Source organism: Pholis gunnellus, assembly GCF_910591455.1.
Source record: "Pholis gunnellus genome assembly, chromosome: 3".
In the NCBI taxonomy this organism is placed as follows: domain Eukaryota; kingdom Metazoa; phylum Chordata; class Actinopteri; order Perciformes; family Pholidae; genus Pholis; species Pholis gunnellus.
Genome location: NC_136529.1, coordinates 2,281,432 through 2,305,210, shown reverse-complemented (window position 1 = coordinate 2,305,210; position 23,779 = coordinate 2,281,432). Strand labels below are relative to the sequence as shown.

Below are 23,779 nucleotides of genomic sequence, written 5' to 3'. Positions count from 1 at the left end.
CGACCGGCCCGGCCCCCAGGAAGAGGTGGCACAGGGAGCCACACTGAGTTTAGAGCCACCGTAGTCCGACCGCTTCAGATACATATCAAATATTCCTACACGGGCTGACATTGAGCTTATAATGACCTGGTTGAGCTTTGCATTTGTCCTTGTCTCTTGAGATATACCCTGTAGTAAGCTGATAGTGGTCTTACTTTATTTATTTAGGGAATTTGAAGTATTTTAGTATCATTGTAATATCCATGTGGTGTTCAGGCACTGATCATTTCATAATATTAATGTATTTTAATTTAGTAATAGTTTCTTTGGAACTTCATTCTTTAGCTCAAATGCAGCTGAACATGGCTCCACACCTGCCTTGTATTAACAGCATCAGCGTCATTAAACGCTGTTGGTGATCACTAAATATGAAGTTAGGACTATGAAAACAATTTTTTTTATTAGAACACAGGTCAGGACCCCTAATGGCTCCTCGAAGAGTTTCTAAAGTGAAAACAAAAATTCTGCTTCACAATTCGTTCTTGTCATTTACAAGGAAATGAGCACATTATCTTGTTCTTCTTGCTCACATAATTTCCAAAATCTTATGAACAGATGGGGTTGTCATGGCAAAAAGGCAGAGAAGACCTGATACTTCTGCAAAACTAAATCCCACCAGACCCCAACTTTCTTTCTTCAGGCTACACGTGCATATTATTGCCACATTTCCACCTGACATTAAATAGAGCATTTTAAAACTTATTTTTTCAATCAAGAATATGGAATTGCATATACATGGGAGACCTACACCTTTCCAAAAAAGAAGACGTGCTTCTGTGAGCGTTTTATTATTATTATAATTTGTTTTGTAAAGGTCTTTGCTGGGGGGATGTAGCCGTGTTGGTAAGTTATTAAGTCAGGGCGAGAGGGGGAGAGAGTGTGCGTGATGGTTAACGATTAACCTGAACGGCAACTGAGCTGGAGTTAAAGACAGCCGAAGATGAGTAGACTTGTGAAGATGAGGAGGAACGGGGGAAGGTCAGGTGAACGAGGTGAGAGAGATGTGGTCCACTTTCTACAGTCAAGGAGTGAAAGAAGTGTGGAGTTCAACTTACAGCCAGTTACTCGCGTGGGCCGAGAGGAGCGCACAGCAGAGCATCAGGACGCACCGCAAAACATATTCCTCGGTCATCTCGAGAGGGATTGTCGGGGAGGTTGGTGAGAGCTGAAATAATCCCGAGGTGGACAGGGGTTCGGCAGTGGTAACAAAAAACAAAAAAACAAAAAAAAGAAGCAGCGGCAGGGGTCCGTAGGAGGCTGTTAATCCATTGCCCCGCATCCAGTGGATCATCCACCGGGGAGGCGCGCAGCTTCACGGTCCGCCCGCCCGGGTTCTCCCGTCCCTCCCTCTGCCGCTCCGCACTCAGAAGGGACGGGGAGAAGGGGGGAAGAAAAGAGGTATGCTAAAAGAAACGAAAAATAAACTCTGGAGCTGAATTTGGACTCTTCTTCTAATAGACAACTTGTGTTTGCTTTCTTCCTCAGCAGCGCGTTAACGCCAGCCGGGACAGCGTGCGCGGATGAACAGTCAATAAAAAAAGCCAAATATGAGCGAGCAATCGCGTGCGGTTCTTCCTTCTCTCTGACGGCTTTATCACCCGCTGCCGGGTCCGGTGTTTCTCACTCAGACAAGCGGGACTCTCCTGTCAGTGCACCGCAGGACTTTCCGCCCCCCCTCCCCGCGCCCGGACACATGCACACACTCTGAAGAGCGTAAATACGCACGGGCTCCCTTGCTCGCACACCACCGTCTCTCGGTGCGTCTGGCGAAGGAGAGATGTGTGCTGACTTTAGTGTAGGGGCGGCGCGAGGATATAGAGGTATCGAGATGGGAGTTTTTTTTTGGGGGGTGAAGGAGGCGGGTACTAAGGTAGGCCTACTCTGTGTGTGTGAGTGTGTGAGTGGAGTGTGTGTGTGTGTGTGTGTGGACGGGACAATGTGTGTGTTTTTTTTAGAGGTCTCTTGGGAGGATGCAATAGCATAGCCATTCACTAATGCCCCCCCCCCCCCCCCCCCCCGCGCTCCTCTCCAACGCACACATAAACACGCTCTCTTTCACTCGCGCTCCTCAAAACCGCACACACTCCTTGGCAGCGCCTCGCTCTCCCTGTCACACACTCCACCAAATATTCTGCGGTCAATGGGCTATTTAAAGCTTGGCTGCAAAAAGTCAGCTTTTTTAAAAATGAAACGGCAAATCCCAATAACACGACAAATGTCAGCCACTCGCTATTGATTGATGAAAGCGTTGTAGGGGGATAATAAGGTGAGACAGCCATGCTGGAATCCTGTAATTAATACCACTGAGGACTCTATATGACTCACCTCACCTGGCGAAGAAGAGGAGCGAGGTGGAGGGCTGAGGACTGCGAGATGACAGACAAAAAGCGAGAATTGAATGAGACCCTCCCCCCCATGTAGGCTACCTTATTTATTGTGCAGGGGTTAAAGCAGCCTGGGTACATCACTACAAATGACTTGTTTTAACTCACATAACTTTTATTTTTAACACCAGTGAGAATCCCAAAGTTTCCAAACATGTCAGACTGAATTATGGGTAAAGGTGTATAAAAAGATGGACAAATATGTACCTCTATTTAACATGTTGCAGCCATGACAAGCATGCCATTGGGTTCGGTCTGAATGCTCATTCAGTATGAGCTGCAGTAGTTTGAATGACATGATGAAACACAGTGGTGCTATATTGTGCAGTTTGAGTGTAACTTTAAAGTTATTCAAGGGAAAACCGAGAGTCACAGAGGTTCATTTTAGACAAAAAGAACTATTCAAGCTGCAGGATTTTTTTTTTACCAAAGATGCTTAACATTCAGAGTGAAATAAATATTGTACCTATATATACAGAGACACTAGTACATGCATAAATACATACAAAAACACACATATACATATATACAAACATACATCCATACATAACTACAGACAAGGATACATGCATGCAAGCATACATACATATATACATAAATACGTAATTACATACATACATACATACATACACACACATAAACATACATATATACACATACGTACAAACATACACACATACATATATAATTGCATACATACATACAAACATACATAGACACAGACACACACACATTATACACAGCTTTATTGGCCATGAATGCGTACGCATACAAGGAAGTTGACTACATTTTTTACGTTGCTCTCAATGTACATACACAGAAATTACAAATAAAAACAAGGACAACAAAGTAGAACAGGTGTAAGCATAAACATTTGACTATGTACATTATAAATATATATCCTATATATATGAACATAAAGAACAATGTCAATGGAATTGAGGTATTAGTGCAGAATGGTGTTATTAGTGCAAATGGAGGTAATAGTGCAGTATAACTATTACATACATACATACATATATAAATACATACATACATACATGCAGACATATATACATATATAAATACATACGTACATACACATAAGACAAGATCAAACTGTTTTCATCCCAGGAGGGAAATTTAACAGGACATAAATGAGAAGATGAGAGAAAGACAAGAAGATGAGTCAAATATGTTCATATGTTCTCTACATATATCAGTATTTATCCAATGGATATAATACATCCAGTACATTATAAGATAAGATTATCCTTTATTGATCTCCAGAGGGGAAATGGGTGTTATAGGACCACAACTAACAAAGACAGAGCATTGCAGATACATAGAGGACAAAGTAACAAATGGTGCACACAAAGTGTCATGAATGCAGAGAAACAAACAAAAACTCACGCTTTGGTCGAACCCACTAAAACTTGATTTGAGTTCTGGTGAACATCACTTTCTAGAGATACCACCTATGGGCTGAATTTTGGAGAAAATTATCATAAAACAAGACATCTAAATGAAATGAAAATGGTGCAGCCACACAAGAAGTTTTCCAACTGTAGTGGGGGGAAATAAATAAAAAGGAACATTGGATGTTAAGTGGTCAAAGACAATGTGCGGCGCTGCTTCAGTCACAGCCTGCAGATGTGGAAAAGCCAGAAAAACACGGACAGAGAGGAGACTTCGGCTCCAGCCGCTCTTCACACACAGGCTCAGTCTTAAGCTTGTGTGTGTGTGTTCATGTGTAGAGGTGGTGGTGGTTGAGGTTTATGTGTGTGTGTGTGTCGTCTAATCTCATTTCACTTATTGGGTTGTAGGGAGCTAAGAATACACCCTGCTGGGACGAGACGCTGCAGCCGCGCCACCAGCTGTGTGCAGTGTGGCTCCTGGCTGCCCCGGACACACACACACACACACACACACACACACACGCACACCACACACACACACACATGAAAATACAGAGGGTCAAGTCATCTGTCTGATTTTCTTTATTTGATACTTAAAGATAAGATAAATGTGATTGTTTTCCCTGTGGGGAGATTTTGCTGCAACAGCCAAACTAAATGAATTCAGCAAAGGGAAAAAAAGGTTGAATATGAGCCCAAAAAACTGGGTATCAACTAAACACAGAAAACAGTAACTGACAAGGGGCTGTAAAGCTTTTCTCCTGATCTGAGCGGAAAAGTCTGCAGGTTCTTCAGAAAAAGAAAAAAAAAGCCACAGAGCCCAAGCTTTCTGGCCGGCAGAGCAGGGCTGGTGTGGGAACCCGCTGACCTACATTCTGGGGCTCGACAGTCTCCTCCAAGCTTCTGCTCCCACAGAACCCCCGGTTCCTGCTTCGCAACGAGACGGATGGCACCTGCGCCTGGCTCAGGGGGGGGGGGTGTGTGTGAAACTCACCGTACGATACCTCTCAGAAGTGAGCTCGAGAGCCACCTCACCCCGAGAGCCTTTGGCGGTGAAGCGAAATGGACAACGTCCCTGAGCGCGTCCGGGGTTTCCCAGAGGCCACCTGCTTCAGCTCTGCTGCCGGTCGACCAACAGAGGGGGGAAGTGAGTAGAGGAGCTTGTTGACGGAATCAGCAGGAAATCAACTGTTCATAATGTGCTCTGATATGACTGAAATGTGCTCCATTATCATCCCACCACCCCACACAGCCGAGGCTGATCCTGGTTTGTGAGGAAGAAGTGCAAGAAAGTGGAGACTGCTGTAACATTACAGTGAGCATAGTTCAAGGTTCATTTTTGGAAAATTGTAATTCATATATTCAACCCCTTTATGATCCCACCAATGAAAAAAAAAGGATGGATTTTAAAACGGATTATGGTAAAAGTAGACTTTGAATAATCTGCATACATTTTCTCCATTAAAGTGAAATGATTTTACTGTTTTGTAAAACTTATATATAATATAAACTCAAAACATTTTTTAGAAACGCAAATACAATATAAATGATCCAATTATAACATAAAACAACATTTGAAAAACAATCTGCAGTTGCTCATCTTGACATGCAAGATGCTCTGCATCGGTAGAGCATCTTGTTTTTAAATGAAACTAAGAAAAACTAAATTACAATTCGTTATGAAAACTTCACCACAAACAGGACTCGTGCTATGAGTGAATTTACTTTTTCACTGCTACCTTCCCTCCTGCAAAAAGGTCTGATTCTAAGAAACTGCACCGAACAGCAAATATATTTTGGCCATTTATATTCAAAAGGAGTAAAAAACAAGAACATCCCTACAATAAATTGAGTTGTGACTGAGGCACAAACTGAGACCTGCAACATCAAAACCAAACCCAACGGCTTGTTAATGGATGCAGCGTGTGCACGACATAAAACAGAGAGAGTGTGTCCACACAGTGTTTTCAAATAGTACGGCTGCTTGTATGGGAGGAGAGTTTAGCCTCCAACTGATTATCAAGAGCTATTCAAATACTTCACCTACAAAGTTACTGTGAGGAACTTTAATCTGGTCATGAAACAGTCTCAATATAATACTGATAAACATTCCTGTGACATGACAAAAAAAACAGAATCCCTCCGCCTGAAACACAGCCACACACACACACACACCTCCCCGATGGGAAAAAAAAGAAGAAACTATTGTGACGAGTCGCATTTCGCTGCTGCCTGGTGTGCTTTCAGCGTTACAGGTCAGGTACACGCATTTATCACAAACACTATTACTAAGCTTGTTACAAGATATTTAGCTGGATCTATAGAGGGAACTATAAAGTGCATCTTTGGATGGACGGGAAAAAACAACACCGAATGGAAACGCTATTGACTGTCAGCCCATAATAAATTCATACGAACTTGAAACACTTGACTGATGTTTTTCTTCTCTTTCACAATGAACTTCCTGTATTTTGAATGCATTAGAGAGACTGTGCTGAGCAGTCACACAGCCGTCAGCAGACACACACAGAGCTTTCTGACTGAATATTCACTTTCAGCTGTGAACTGAACTCTCCGCTGTGTCCTGAAGTGTCCTCGCTGCTCACAATCAGGATCAAATCGGAGTTTTGCACAAAACACACACGCGTGCGACTCGCGCCAGCACTCAGCAGATTGGACCCACCGCTTCCCTCTCTGATGCTGTGTGTGTGTGTGTGTGTGTGTGTTGTTGCTAACTCCAGTGGTGTATAGTAACGAAGTAGAAATACTTCGTTACTGTACTTAAGTCGTTTTTTTGGATATCTGTACTTTACTTTACTATTTATATTTCTGTTGACTTTTACTTTTACTTCACTACATTTTGCAAAGAAAACTGATACTTTGACTCCGATACATTTCCCCTGAAACCTTCGTTACTCGCTACAAAATAAAATCTATCTTTAGAAAAAAAATGAATCATCAGACCAACGTCGGGGACTGTGGTGGAACACAGACTGCAAGCAAGCAGGTTTGGTGAATCAGTGGACCTAGCTTGCAAGTTAAATCATTGGTTAATCACGTTAATGCGCAACTGCAAACAAGTGCTCTCAAAGCCGCGTTTTTTTGATTCCCAGTGATGCCCAGGATGCTAGCTAGCGAGCGACTACATGAGTAGAATTCCACTCTACGATGACTGATTTCATGATGGAAGCAGAAATGGAAGCACCTGCTGCTCCCACAACAAACGACGGTGGTGACGAAGACCAACACCCGTGGCCATATTTGCGAGAAATGTTTTCTTATGTTGGAGTGAAAGATTCTTCGTACCAGATGAAGTGTCTCTTATGCTTACCCGAAGCTACTGAAATATTCATCCCCCCCCATCCAACCACAGGAAACACATTGGGGTAAATTAAGATGAATCCCATGAGCCACAACGTTAATGTTTAGTTATCATAATGATCATAAACCTGTTCAGATATCTAGCAGTGTTTCCCACAGAGTATATCTTTGGGGGGGGGGGGGGGGGGACAGGTGTCTGATCTTCTAATTTAGCTATACATGGTGTATGTTAGGCTAACGTTCGCTAGCTATCGTAAATCAAATGAGACAATTAGTGTAGTAGACAGATCGCTAGCGAGTTAGTGAGCTGAGGAAGTGTTGACAGTTGTGAGATGTTGTTGATTTGAGTCATCATAGCTATAATCACTGCAGCACTAGTTAGCTAACGAGAGCGCCGCATTACGTTTTGTAATACTTTAGTATTGATCATGTTTTGATATTTGAGTCATTTGGTGGATGATCAGATCGAGTTATGATGGTAGCAGTCGACCAATTGCAGATTCAGCTTGAGCAAAACCTTTGCCTGTTGTGTTCAAATCAGGCCCATAGTTCATAGTAGATGCAAAAGTATATTTATGTACAATATATGATGTTGAACATTGTTGCTCCTGGATGGATCACAGCCAACCCAATTATTTTCAACACAACTCCTTGTCCTTGGTCATGGTGGCCACAGCACTTAAAAGAATAAACTTCATAATTCTGAAAATTCTGACCCTTTGCTTTTTTATTAACAGCATGTATTTGTACTTTTACTTTCAATACTTAAGTACATTTAATATCAGAAAACTACTTTTGATACTTAAGTACAGTAAATATCAGATACTTTAAGACTTTTACTCAAGTAGTATTTTAATAGGTGACTTTCACTTTTACTGGAGTCGTTTTCCAGTAAGGTATCTTTACTTTTACTCAAGTATGGCTTTTGGGTACTTTATACACCACTGGCTAACTCCCATTCAGTCTGCTGAGGTGAGATCGCTGCGAGCTGCTGAAGGAGACACAAGCTTATACACACACACACACATTCTAAGTCTCTCTCTCTCTCACACACACACACACACACACACACACACATTGAAGTCTCTCTCACACACACACACACACGTTCTAAGTGTCTCTCTCTCTCTCACACACACACACACGTTCTAAATCTCTCTCTCTCTCACACACACACACACACACACATTGAAGTCTCTCTCTCACACACATACACACGTTCTAAGTCTCTCTCTCTCTCACACACACACACACACACACACACATTGAAGTCTCTCTCTCACACACACACACACATTCTAAGTCTCTCTCTCTCACACACACACACACGTTCTAAGTCTCTCTCTCTCTCTCTGACACACACACACACACACACACACACACACACACACACATTGAAGTCTCTCTCTCACACACATACACACACACATTCTAAGTCTCTCTCTCTCACACACACACACACGTTCTAAGTCTCTCTCTCTCTCTCACACTCACACACACACACGTTCTAAGTCTCTCTCTCTCTCTGACACACACACACACACACACACACACACACATTGAAGTCTCTCTCTCACACACACACACACACACACACATACACACACACATTCTAAGTCTCTCTCTCACACACACACACACGTTCTAAGTCTCTCTCTCTCTCTCTCTCACTCTCACACTCACACACACACACACACACATACAGATACACATACAGATACACACACGCACACACACACACACACGGATGCTGTAAAAGAAACCATTATCCCCCAAGGAGCCCTCAGACATCTGGGCTCGCGACGCAAGCAGGCAGCCCATACACACACACACACACACACACACACACATCTGCGCACAACTGTGTGTGGCGGTGAGCGGGAGAGACGGACAGGTGTGGACGGTGTGTGTTCTCGCTGGATGCAGGAAACACAGTGAAAGGTGAAAGGGGGGGTCATAGTAGAAAAGGTCTGAGTCAGGACGTGTTACCCTGACGACCCCCCTCACCCACCATCCCCATGGCAACGGGAGCTGGCACAGACGCCACAGCACAAAGTCATTCTGGGAAAAGCACAGGTTTTATATTGCCCCCCTGGCTTTACACTCCTGTGCCATCACCACGGTAACACTAATGCTGCTCGGCCCTCTAACATTTACTCACGGGCGACACACACACACAAATGAGCTGTTGCACACACACACAGGCAGTGTGTGACCCCTGAAAGAGTTATGACAACTCGGACACGTCTCTTCCTCTTTCCCACTGTTTCTTTCTTTCTCTCTCTCTCTCTCTCTCTCTCTCTGCCCAGACCTCCTCCCGCTGCCTGACAACAAGGTGAGATGGGACACGTTTGAAGAAGAGGATGAGGAAGGTACTGATGTTGGTGATGCTTTAGAGTTGAGTATAAGAGTAGTGTCCAGAGTTATCTTGGGTAGGATTTTGCAGATTTGCAGTTTGTGAAAACTGAGATTTCTCAGCATTGTCCAACTGGTGTGTGTCCTCTATCACTTTTTATACTGGTTATTATACGTCTCACCTGCTCTGCCCCTATGCAAAAACCTCCACATTCAAAAAAAAGAAAAGCAAAGTAAACCTGCCACATTCTAATCATCCTTAGGTTTGCAGAAATGTGCAATACCAATCTCTTGTTCCTGAGACTGGGCCAGTAGGAGATAAATGAGCAGGTTTATGAATGTTCCATGGAACAGTTTATCCTAAAAATGATTACAAATGAAAATGGTTAATTCTCAAAACCAGGATACTCGTGTGTATGTAAACATACTCAGCATTCATAGGTACACACACACACACACACACACACACACACACACACACACACACACACAGACACACACACACACACCAAGTAAAAACAATGTATGTTCCTGCCTTCCCTCTTCAAACGAACTAGATCGATGCTGTTCAATATTGACTGTAGATATCCAGGATGATCTCATGCTCTCTTTCTCTCTGCACTCTAACTCTATATGCCATTTTAGGATAAATGTTCCAAACAAGTGACAGTAATCTGACAGTGGGATGATCACTTTTAGGTAAGTTACACCTTGATAATCTGGCCAAATTGCAATTATTTTTTTGCAAGCTGAGCAGAGGCATGGATACAATCACTGATGATTCTATTTTCTAAATGTGATCTTTTTTCTCCCAGATGAACTCAATTATTACTGTACTTTGACTCAGAGGGAATCTTATGTTATGTTTGCTGCTTCCCGTTACACAGAGAAATTGGGTTTAAACTGGCCTGGATTTGGTTGTGCTGTCTGTTTTGTGTGTCGTATCTAGCGTGTAGTTACTGATTACCACGGGTTGTTGCGTCCTTTGACCCCCCCTGTGCCCCAGCCACAACACAAAGGTCAGGGGTCAAACGCCCTTTGCCCCCCCCCCCACCTCCTCTTGATTTGTCACCCTTCCTCCTCATCCACCTTTTCGTTTCAATCTTTTTTTTCCTCATTCTACTCAGAAGAAACCATCGAGATTTCTGTGGACACATTGTCTGGTAAAAGAAGTGGATGCAATGAAGTAACGGGGATGATGCTGGAGATGTGTGTGTGTGTGTGTGTTTAAGGTGTCACGAGGGCTGTCTGGGGTTAGGCCAGTAAATGAACAGCTGAGAGTGGTGATTTAGTCTGTATAAAAGCAGCCCAACTGTCATAACAAAGACACTCTGACAGCAGGCCAACCGGAGACAAAGAGGAGTCACCGTCCCCCAGGAGGCCTCCAAAGACCCCTTTGGACACACACACACACACACACACACACACACACACACATACACAACACACACACTTAGCCTACACAGACAATGGGGAGACAACATCGAGCTCCCAGAGGCCTTGCGAAGGTCCAGGAGACCGGACTGAGCTCGGTTGAAAGGACCCAAGAGGCGTCTATTACAAAGCCAGGCAGGCGTCACAGGACAGCACAGCAGTCACCCACTGGGCCCCCCTTCACTAGCACCTTCACTCAGCCTCAGAGGACGATGCTTCATCAGCAAATAACTAACGTGAAATGTATTCTCATCTAATGCAGAGTGTAGCGATATTAAAGGGAAACTTGAATGTGCCTTTGTGCCCTTGCAATGTGGGTGGTATGAGCAAATGAACGGCGTTCGGCTTCCCTCTGTGTTACCGTCGCCTGGAGCTCCCCCACTGCTCATTCGGCGAGGGTCCGCCGAATGACGCAAAGCGCATTTCCTGTCCGGTGGAATATTGCCAGTATGGGGGGGAAGCCGGATGCTGTTCATTTGCACATACCACCCACATTGCAGTGAAACAAAGGCCAGTTGAAAATCTACAAAGTTTCTCTCCAAGTACCGTGGTGTGTATGGGACTGTTTTTTTTACTTATGCCAGTTACCAACAGTAACTGTTACCAGCAGCCAGTTGCCAAGTGTCGATTCAAAGAGTACGCCGCCAAGTTAGCAAGTTAGCATATGTCTGACAGCACATAATGCTGTCGGACATGATGGACAGTTTAAAACCGATGCAGCAGAACCAGAGATCTCATCCTTTTTTATTCCTCATATTCTTCTTCCTTGTCAAAACTTTATCCACAATGCAACTCCACCGCCGACAGTTTGGTTGGAGATTTGGGTGTGCTTCACTAGTAGCGACTAATGTAGCCCCGAGCTTCTAGCTCCAGACGTGACGGGATTCGCGGTATTGCCCAGGTTTCAAGCTGGGTGTGCCGAGTTCCAAGACAGAAACAAATCCTTAAATGACTGCTTAGGTTGCTGGATGTGTGATAAGCCAACTATTTTTGCCATTTAGTTGTGAGGACTTGTTCGATGAGTCAGTCTCTTCTTCTTTTTTTTCACGAAAACTGAAAAGTGTCTGATGTTCTTCACCTTGATCAAATCAAAGTAGCAGGAATACCTCCAGCCAGGAATAGTAATAACTTTCTCACCAAAATAAAGCTTAATATTCATTCGATATTAGACAGGACTGAGGATAGTCATTGTTACATTGCGGCAGTTCATCGTCATTGTTTTCTCCTCACTTTGTAGTTCTGTGAGCCAGTGTCCTGCAGGCCTGTCCAGCAGCAGTAAAAGGATGAGTGTTGCCCCTCCATCCTATTAGGCTCTGATTAATCAGCCTTTTATTCGGAGTCAAGGAGTGTGATGAGGAGAGGCATTGAGCCCTCTGCAACTCCCCCCTCCACCCTGCTACCCATCCACCTGCTGTGGCTTTGTCTGTGGCTTTGGAAGAGCTTTGGCTTTCAGCAGAAAAGCCAACACTGACCACACACTTCCACCGATATGCACACACTCAAGCTGGCGCAAAGGCTGGAAAAAAAATCAGCTGCCACAGAGTGTGGAAATGCCACCCGGAACAAGGTTTTGACCATGAAGGGACACTTAAAAACTCTCCTCCTGAAAAGTCACACTGGTGACATTTTTTTAAAAGTTATGATTGCAGACAGGGCGAGGCAAATTTCACTGCAGGTTTTATAGACTCGAGAGAAAAGTTTCTCCCACACCACAGTGGAATAACGTCTCTGCTCAGACATCCGATACAGAAATAGTCAAAACACAGCCCTGCATAGCTGGTTGGAATCTGATCAAATTATAATTAGACCTCAAAAACGTCTCTGTGAGATTAACAAGGAGGTCTGGAGACAATCTATTCAGAAAATGTGATATAATGAGGCCTTTTTTTTACTGGCTCTGAGTGAAACCGTGCTGTCCCACGCGCCCTCTTAGCTTTCTAACATTAGCTAGACTACAATGCTTACTTGTGTTTACAGTTTTACAAAATAAAGGCTCCAATATATACAGTATCCCATTGAACAAGGCCTTTCTTTGTGTAAAAACTATGAATCTCTAGCCAATCAAGGCAAACATGTCAACCTTATGGTGGTCATGGATCAAAGACCATTCTCTGGGGACCATGAATGTCTGTACAAAATGCCACAGCAATCCATATCAAAGTTGTCTCACTCTGGACCAACCAACCGACCAACTTATCGACACTGCCATCCCTAAAGCCAAGCTGTTGGCTAAAACGTGAGAGTAGTTGTACGATGGACAAACTCAACAGATGAGTTGATCCCATGAGGCTTCCCTCACAGTTCGGATCCCCCCTCTAAGTTAAGAGGATTTCATTGAAATGGTACAAGCTAAAGTCTAGGTGCCTGCTGAATGTGGCAGTTCTACGCTGTTTGTACCGTTGGAGTACTTTCCCGACCATTTAGTTTATCATGTACTAAAATGAGAAATGAAGGACTGCATCCAACTTTCTGAAACCGACATTCAGACAATTGTAAATCAGCGAGCGGCCAGGTGTGCAGATAAGGAAGGTGTATGAACTTCCACCTCAAGTGTTCTTTTCTACATTTTTCACACAATACTTCCATCCCTTTTTCCCCCTGTAAAACCAAATGTAACATTATGAATGCGAGAAAGGAGAGACAGTCAGAATATGTGCACCATTAATCTCCATTTGTGCAATCCATACTGTCTGGCCCCTCTCACAGGCTTATGGGCCAGCCTCTTGGGGGATTGATATTAGAAAGTCTGCACAGCACAAAAAAACCCCACATTACATACGATTTTTGTAAATGTGTGCCAAATCACACTTGGAGGTGTTCGAATTGCGATTCCAATGGTATTCCCACAGATGCGTCTCAGTCTCAGACGGATCTCAAAGTGTCTCGCAACGTGACACGCAACAATGACGCCAAATCCAGAGTGGTACTCCAACTAGCAGTGCACTATGGAGGGAAACATGGAGGCACAGAACATCCCCTTGTGTACCGGCCTACTCAGTCGCTGAGTTTGTCGGATGTGACGTGAATGTTTTGCAGGGCAAAGTTATGGACCCTTCATTTATCATGCTTCGGCATTGGAATCATTGCTTTTATTATGAAGGGTATAACAGCGTAGGTTCCGTGGTTTCCGACGCCTACACCGTTACCACAGCAACCCATGCAGACAGGTTAGTGATGTCTGCAAAAACAAATCCGATCTGGGTCTCAAACACACACACTGGTTATTCAACAATGAGGGGAAAAAGAGTGAGAGGGAAGGTCAAGGTAGAGGCGGGTAGACCTCGGAGGCGTCGACTACATAGGTGCTGGCTCGAGTGTTGGTTGGCCCACACTTTCCCCACTTTTACTGGCTGCGACTTCCTCTGTTTCTAGCGACAGCAGCCACAGCTATGTATGTGTTTATTCCTCGGCGTCACTCAGCAAAAACAGTTTCCTCCCAAAAGGAAAAAAATAAAGTGAGAGAAGTGGTGTTTGTCGGCGCTGAAAGCTCCAATTTTACCACATGCCTGTCGACAGGAGTGCCCTACGTTGTCGTAGAGGGCCGATAAGGAGCGTATTGCATAGTGTGTGAGTGTGCGTGTCAACGTGTTGAGAGGGTCCAGGTCCTCGGGGTGTGTGTTCATCTGCCTTATCGGAGCCATTCCTGCCATGGACAGGAAATCAGATGGTTGCCTTCAGCCACAGAGCTTTGCTTAGGTATTCCAGGCATCACCACAGCACTGGAGTGAAAACAACAACAGCCGACAGCTCCAGTCTGCCGGGCTTCGTCCACACACACACACACGCGCGCTCACAGCAGAGTTTAATTTGGTTCATTCCTCTGTTTTCTGAGGGTGCTGAACCGCGTCACCTCTCGCTGTCTCGCTGACGGCTCGGTCAGGGATTTACCTCTGGATTTGCTCCTCTTTTGCTGCCCAGGCTACAACATGCAGGCACATACACAGTCAGTTACTGTTTCTCCAAACTGCTCCGAACTTTTCTATCTTAACAATGCAGAGATCTTTAGACAGAGTCAACAACTAAAACATTTAGAAGGGACACTTTTTTGCAATGACGAATAAGAGCAGCACATACAGGGAAATCAATGGTTTGATTTATCAGAATTTATGAAAAAGAAATCGTAAAGAAGTCGTTTTTATTATTTCTGCAACTTTGGATTTAATATGATAAACAAAGTTCTGCAACACTGTACTTTTATCGTGACCATAGACTTTATATAAGAAGTGGACGTAGTCATCGTGACGTCGCCCACTGGTTTGTGGACTGCCGTTATGAAGCCTTGAGTTTAGCATTATCGCCATCTTGGAATACGGCCGTTGCCATGTTGTTCTTTTTGCAACCAATGAATGGAAGTTAGCATTCATTGGCCTGTCAATCCCAGTAAGCCCGCCCTAAAGCATACTATGCTTTATGGTCTGTTAGACTCTAAATCCGGGGTCTCAAACTCCCGGCCCGCGGTCCGAATCCGGCCCGCCACGTCATTTTATGTGGCCCGCGAATCCGCCAGCAAAAAAAAATAAATTTAAAAGTCAGACTTGATACAATTTACAACTATCCTCTGCTCTCTGTATCGCGCACGGCAGAGTTCCTCCCCGATCCGCGCGCGCACACCTCCACCAGCGTATGTGGTGGAGGTAATGAAGGTCCGGCAACAGTCGCTCCCCTTGCGAGCAGCCCCCCCCCCCCCCCCTGCTGACAACCGGCCCTTGGGGGGCAACCATGATGCTGACGTGGCCCAGAGTGAAAATGAGTCTGAGACCCCTGGTCTAAATGGACCATCATTTACTAAATGAACATCATGCTGTATTGAAGAAGAGTTGAAACTCATAAACCCATGTTTACAATGTTTACTGAAGGAATAAGGGTAATTTTCTCATAGACGTCTGTACAATCAGACTTGTTTTTGCAACCAGAGGAGTCGCCCCCTGCTGGTCAGTAGAGAGAATGCAAGTTTTAAGTGACTTCTGCATTGATTTCACTCGACACAACCAGAGTTTGCTTACTGATCATGACTGACAGCTCTACTTTTTTGTTCTCTCAAGTTGGACCAAGGACAGACTGGATGCTAGTGACTCACTATCATCTCTAGAGGTACAAGTAGTATTACGAGACAGGTCGGGCCGGAGCTAGCTAGTTAGCATGCTCTTATAAAACCCATAAGGACCCACAATGACACAGTGGACACTTTAAATATCCTCGAGAGTTCCTTCTACAGTTTTATCCTTGATTTTAACTCTTGAAGTCCCCAAGTGACACATACTGAACATCCTGGTGAGGTCATGTGACAGTGAGTTAATTGTTGTACCAATGACATCACTTTACATTTGGCAGAACTAGCTAATTTGAAAAAGCTTGTTTTTGTTGCTAAAGGTAAGTTTCAACACATTTAACAATTATAATGCTTTCATAACAGGATACAGTTTACATCTAAACTGTTCTAACCATATTTCACAAACTCAAAATTTATGAAAAAATTGTTGTGACAGATATGTGACATCGGGCTTTAATTGTCTCAGAAAAACCAACGTGACATATTTGTCACAGTGAGAAAAATAGTAATGAGCTGATGAATTGATTTAGCTGATTCAATTATTTTTTTTAAAATATGTTCTTTTGTTAAATTCAAAAGACATTTAAACAAACAAATGTCAAATTTATTAAATGATTAGTTCAATGAATTATGAAATTATGAAAGAAAACTTTACATATCAGTAAATTAGGGCTGCAACTAACGATTATTTTAATAATCGATTAATCTGTCGATTATTTCTTCGATTAATCGATGAATCGGATAAAAAAACAAAGCATTAATTTCCAACCGAAAAAATCGCGTGACGCTGTGGCGCGATAGCCTATCAGCGTTGAGATGTTTCTCCTGTCATCGCTGACGTCCTGCCGTTCTTGAATCAGGAAATTAATACTGTAGCCATCTGTGTTCACCCAGAGCTCTACGATCCCTCATATCAATAGAGACCTGACCAAATAATGTGTATAAATGTGTGTGTGTAAACCATATAGTGCAAACAATGAATAGACGCTGCCGTATTTACGTCTAGATGACGTTATTGTGAGTGTTGATGGAGCTGCTACAATGTTAGCATAGCCTAGCACCGATCGATCCGAGCTCCATTGAGAAAACAAGTACAAATCGGCATCATTACGTAATTATTTCGGAGTCACTTTTTGTCGGTTTATTGCCGTTAAATCACAGCCAAATCAGTTTATTTTGTGTTCATACAGCTGTAGTAAACAGCCGATGTGTGGCTTGCTAGACACAGTGAGCTCATGAAATCCACGGAGCTCCTCCGGACTGTTATTAACCAGACATGACGGCGTTTAGTTCCCCGTGATATCTGGGACTTCCACAACACGTACTGAGCAGAAATAGAGGCTATTTTTCTACGGTTGATGGCGGACAGTTGAGCGGCTTTCAGGCCGAAAAGCCGCGCCCCCTCTCTGGCGCGTCCAGCGCGATTCACGCGAATGAACACAAATAGTCCCCGGCAGGGCGTCATTCGTGCCGCGTTCATCACGTTTGGTGTGAACACGGCATTATTGAGTAGCGGAATAATCGCGCGACACAACGAATCGATAATAAAATTCGTTGCCAACTCTTTTAATAATCGATTACTATCGATTTTATCGATTCGTTGTTGCAGCCCTACAGTAAATATAACACACAGACTAGATTTAACTATCCTATTTTGGTCCTATTTCAAAGTAATTTCATGAAAAATGTTTGCAGTATTGTCTAGAATAAACGATACAGTGTTCAGGATGCACTGAAGATCATCCAAGGACATTTGTGTCTCGTAAAAAGATTTTTCTGCAACACAATACATAGATATCTTTGACATAATGTCAAGATTGTAACCTTCACATTCTGACGCTAATGTTAATTTTTTTGGGTACACGTTTTCAGAAGTGGGGAGGACTCACTGAAGTCTGGGATGATTCAACCTGGCAAAAAATGATGAAAAACGACTTGTATTTATTTACACACATTTATAATAACCTGCAAATACGAGATTGCGGGCTCTATTTTAATCGTGCAACATCCGCCGCACAGCTGTGTGTCTTGGAATTGCGCACCTGGTATTTTGGTTCATGTAGGTGCAGGGCTGGCTGTAATGGAAAATAGATTAGAGGATACACTCAGCCAGTCACATAACTGGTGTCAGTGCTCTGACACAGCTGAGCCTGTCACACTTTTTTTTTTTTTTTTAAATAAAGACTGATATAACATTTTTGTTAGCAAAAATCAATTATTGTCTCAGGAACACTGTCTTTTGCTGCCTTTGCTTTATGTATTTAAAAATAATAATAAATAAATAATAAAAAGTAATATAAAATGTTTTTCAAAACCATGCAGTATCATCTGCAAATTGTAGTCTTTCACTGAACAAAAATAACTTAAATGTCAGATGCAAGGTGTTCCAACAAAAACATGTTATAGTATTTTAAACAATATATCGTGAATATTTATTCAATACTGGCACTAATCATCAGCTGTGCCCCTACAGCCCCAAATTACCGTGCTGGTCTTTGTGGTTTTCCTCAGTACACCTCTGTGTGTGTGTGTGTGTGTGTGTCTGTGCTGGACTATCAGATGGCAGACAGGGATTTAGTGTTGGGGCTCTTTGCTGCGTGAGGTCAGAGCTCTGGTATTTCTAGTCGGAATCACAATTCCACGGAAAAACCACAGCGTCAACCCCACGATCCCCAATTACCAGCACACTCACGTGTACACGCAAACACAATGCACTGCCGCTAAGGGACAGCAGGGTTAAAGGAACGGTGTGTAACATTTAGGGGGATTTATTGGCAGCAATTGAATATAATATTCATAACTCTGTTTTAATCCGTGTATAATCTCCTGAAACTAAGAATCTTTGTGTTTCCGTTAGCTTAGAAAAAGGCATTTATATCTTCCGGGAGCAGGTCGTCTTCCACGGAGTCCGCCAACTTTCACCGCCATGTTTTTACAGCGGCTCAGAACGGACACTGGCTCTGGCGAGAGCCTTTTGCGCTTTTACGTTATCTGAAGGGGGGGATGCGTTCTGAAACCCGGTAAAAAAACGTGTCCCATGCTAAATTATTCAAGATCGGAGTATTGATAAGCCCTCGACGTGTAATGTTTTGGTGTCATTTATTATCACGCTGCAGCTCGCATTTGCTCTGCTCTGTCGGGCTGAAATCCTTCAACCACACACACATAGATGCAATCACACACACGAAGCTCGAGTAGATATGCCGCGGTGTTGAAGTGAACCAGGTGAAGGATACTCGATTTGATGGCAACTGCTTGTTACTGTACTGGCAATAAAATAGTTTGGGGGTAAAATGCCAATGCTTTATCATACATCTGTTTAACAAGCAAGGACATACAAACAAAAGTGAAACTTACTTCGACTCGGTCTGCAATCTCTAATGCGCCGCCGCTATGTTTACACAAGCACAAAGGGCAAGATCGGCCAAAAGCTCTTTTCTGCTGGCTGAGAGAAAGCAGCGAAGGAGAACAGAAGAGTTTATGGTCTTAATCTCTAGTTTCAAGTCTTCTTCAATACAGCATGATGTTCATTTAGTAAATTATTGTCCATTTAAAGTCAAATAGACCATAAAGCAGAGTATGCTTTATGAAGGACTACATTGTGATTGACAGGTCCCTACCGCCACGGCCTCTCTACATCACTACACAAATATGGTAACTTCGGTTCAAAAAAACCAAAAGTGGCCACGGACAATATGCCGAACTTGAGGCCTCAAATCGGCAGTCCACAAACCAATGGGTGACATCACGAGGACTACGTCCACTACGTACAGTCTATGGTCCAGCCCTACTGAACCCCTGACCAAACTGTCCGCGGTCCCGTTGCATTACTAAAGAAAATACTTTGGTATACTGCCGCAATTTTTATACTTTTTAAAAAGAAAACTATCCTTTGTGAGTCATAAAATGTTACAAGGGCAATGCTAAATTGGTGGTGGAAGTGCTGAAGAGTGGTTGTGCACCTTCTTCTTGTGCTAACTTGACTGTTAACCTTAAGTGAGGTTGATGAGCAGAGATATCTTATGGTAAAGAAGGATGGTCTCGATTTTTGTAGCAATTGCTGTTAGCAGGCACCTTTGTCCAGTAAAAAGTTAGATAGGGCTTGAAGACAAAGTTGCCTTTGGCTTGATAAATACAATATTGATGGCCTAAAAAAGTAGAGATTGACAGCTTGATAAATGGAAAAAACTGCTTTACCTCAAGGCTGTAGCTTAATCTGCTTATAAAGTTAAGGATGAACTGTAATTAATTGAATTTAGCAGCAGAATCCATCTCTTTCATTCAGGTCTTAGCTGTTGCCTGAGGTCGCCTGAGTGACAGCTGGTGACACCGCAGCTTCCTCCAGCCTGTCGAGCTACATCTCTCCAAAAACACACACACACACACACACACATTCATACACACTGTGACAAGCCTGACTTCAATAAACCTCCACACTGTGATTAAGAAATGTGGGCCGGCAAATAAAGACAACAAATAACTTTTCTGGTAACATGCCTTCAAATACGCTCACACATAGCTGCATGGATACACACACACACACACACGTACATGCATAACACACACAAGAGCGTGCTCAGCCATAAAACCACTGGGCTCCAGAGACAAAAGCCTTGTCATGCTCTGGTGGGGTCCTGTCACTAATCCACACAGCTTTAGGGGTTGCAGACAGCAGACACACACTCCGCATAGATCAACGTGAGAGAGAAATTTGACACACACACCGCCTGGATTTGTGGACGCATACTCACACACACTGGCTCTCTCGCACGCACACGGACACAGACAGCAGGGTGTCGTGTAGCCGGCTGGCCTGGTGTTAAGGCCAGGCAGAGCTACTGGCGACAGGTTGGAGAGAGGAGATGGCTCACTAAGCCTAATCACACAGGGGAATGCTGTCTGGGGCACCTGACCATCAGACCTCTCACTGTGTGTGTGCGTGTGTGCTCGCTTACTTACATGTAGTTCTGCATGTGTGTGTGTGTAAACTGCGGACGAGGGCAGTCATAATTGGGGCTTATCGCCCTGAACGGGGCAGAAGGAGAGGTGCCAGAGCGGGATTGGGTGGGGGGCGTCTGACCGGGTCTGGAGTTTAATGGGGGTGGGGGGTTGGATGTAATGAGTCATCCAGATTCTTACGGGCAAAGCCTTCGCACAGCCGGAGAACATATTCCATACAGTGAGAGCACCGTCCATCCCATAAAACTCAGCATCAATTACTTTAATCCGCAGATCAAAGATAGCACAAAATGTTTGAAGTTCATCTGTTCTGTTCATCTGCTGATATTCTCTGGAAGACAGGCTTCCACTGTACCTCCGCTTTTCTCTCAGTACGTCAAATCTGGTAGATTTTAATTAAACCAACGAGACAGTGATCGACCCCTGAAAAGTCTTCTCTGACCTCCGAAAGTCCCAAAACTGTTTTTGGAGCTCCCCCCGACCAAAAGCCCCCAGATCTGAGGCTGATCGGTGTTGAATTGATGCTCGCAAAATCGGCACTCGAGTTGAGGGAAACCTGTAGGAGGGGTCGCCAAACTATTTTATCTGACAGCTGTAGTTGTAAAACATACGAGTTAAAAATAATAAACCACAGTTTAAATGAGCTCCTTGTATATTTAACACTTTAAATGGGGTCATTTTGCACAGTTTTTTTATACTGTAAATACATTTCGATGCTAATACTGCTGTATTTTTATAGTTGGTTCTCTTTGATTTGAAATAAAGTGAAAATCTGCAATGGTTTGTTACTGAAGGTCCCACAAGGGACAGAGGGTGAGATATTTAAGAAGCGAGACCTCAACTCGCACTCCATCCGTTGAGTGAATTCTTTTCAACGTTTGCTGGTGTTGTTGTGAGCAGAGGTGAAGAAGAACTAGATGGAGTTTTGTCCGGTGTCCAGCATCTGGAGAGCCTCACTCAAATCACAAGAGACTTTTATTGATTTTCTTCTTTAAACATTTTGCCTTTCAACAGCTCCTCTCCTTCTCTGCCACATTGCGAGAGGATTGTCACGGAGTGAACTTGAGAGGAATTTAGAGATTGAAGCCCAGAGAACATTTTGGTGAGGGTGAGAGGAGTTGTTTTGGTCAGAGTTGTCTCGAGTTAAGAGAGGTGAACCGGCTGGAGCTGCACTTTTAGCTCATTGTGATGGAATCAGTCAGGGAATAGAGAGCACAATGCAGGTACAGGTGTTTCCTGATGCGCCCTTGGGGGAAAAATCAAGTTGTGAGTCTTGTGTCTCCGTCTTGCATCAGCAAATTCAGGATTTTGAAGAGGAGTTTAAAGTACTCCATGTAGTCTTTGGCATAGGGACAACAGAATATGGCTCCACGATAGAGTGTAGAGGGAATACTACTCCTTAATTTCAGTCAACCATCCATATGGTCTCACCTCCCTTTACATCTTCTGTCAAAAACTACAAACGTATCCCATTAGGAAATATTTAACCACCCCCTGTCTCTTTTGAATAGTTCCCCTTCTCTCTTATCTTCAAGTTCTGTCACACCAACATGCCTGTTCCCCATATCTTCTTCTTCTTGGCTTAATGTAAAGAGAACATTCTCTCTTAATGCTATTGAGCCCTGTGACACTACTCATTCACGAGCCCATTTCTCCAGACCATAATTCCTGCTTTGTAAAAGAATACAAAAGCCCAAACAGAGAATCAAATATCCGAAGCACCCGCTGTTGCTCTGACAACAGACGGCCGGACGTCAGGGGCTTCACAAACGGATTACACCCCTACTCCTAATAATTAATAACCTTTTGAATGATTTATTTAGCCCTCAATTCAATCAATTTAAATATTGTATTTATTTAATTATGAATTTATAGCATTAAAATATCTGACTTTAAAATCTTCCATGTTGTTTGAATTTCACTCTTTGAAATTTCCTTTTTAAAACCTTGATTTTGAGCATTTTCTTTTCAGAAAACCCAGATTCATGTGGATTTTAAATAATTGAAAGGGCTCGAACACAATTGCTTAAATTCTAATCTTGAAATACAATTAAAAGAAAAATCTGTGAAAAGCAAAGAAAGGCTCCAATCTGTTTAATATGACAAGCAACTGAATACCTCATTGTGACACTACTGAACAATTCATGTTGAAACTTATGAATTGACAGCACTGAAATATTTTTGCTTTGAAAAACCATCTATCTATATTTCATAAACTGTTCTTGCGATTTAACAATTTTGAAAAATTCAAAGCTCAGAGGTTACTATTTTCTTTGCTTTCATAATTAGATTTATTAATTATTACAGATGAATTAGTCAAGTTACAAACGACTCGATTTCAATGAATGATGGATGTGGATTGTGATTCTCAAGACGAAGTATATCTTATCTTATGTTATGTATGTACATAAACCATAGAGTGTCTATGGTACAAACAGTAGCGTCACTGCCGCATTTATGCCAAAATGAAGTTACTTTGAGTATCAATGGAGCAGCCACAATGTTAGCATAGCCTAGCACCGATCGATCAAAACTCTTTTTAGATAAAAAGCATTCTAAAAGTTGTTTGCTTGTTGTCTCACGCACAGGCTTTACAGAGTCGTCATTATGAAGTTATTCTAAATCACTTTTATCCGTTTATTGCAATTAAAGAAAAATCGGTTTATTTTGAAATTCACAGAGTGCATCATTGTTATGAACCCAGACACGACGGCGTTTGTTTTCCCGGCGTATCTGGAACTTCCACAACATGCACAAAGCAGCAGTAGGGGTTATTTCAGCCATGGTCGATGAAACGTTGTTGGTATCTACGTGGAGGTAAGCTCCGCCCTCCTCTCCGT

General features: G+C 43.2%; 1 protein-coding gene across 1 annotated transcript in view; it reads right to left on the bottom strand.

Moving 5' to 3' along the window:
* wnt4 (wingless-type MMTV integration site family, member 4) overlaps window positions 1-1,186 on the bottom strand; it is a 22,317-nt gene extending 21,131 nt beyond the window's left edge. The window contains exon 1 of the mRNA XM_079184501.1: window positions 1,095-1,186. Within this exon, the coding sequence (XP_079040627.1) occupies window positions 1,095-1,171 (77 nt within the window). The 5' untranslated portion in view covers window positions 1,172-1,186. The remainder of the gene's footprint in view (window positions 1-1,094) is intronic.
* Between the last annotated feature and the right edge of the window lie 22,593 nt (window positions 1,187-23,779).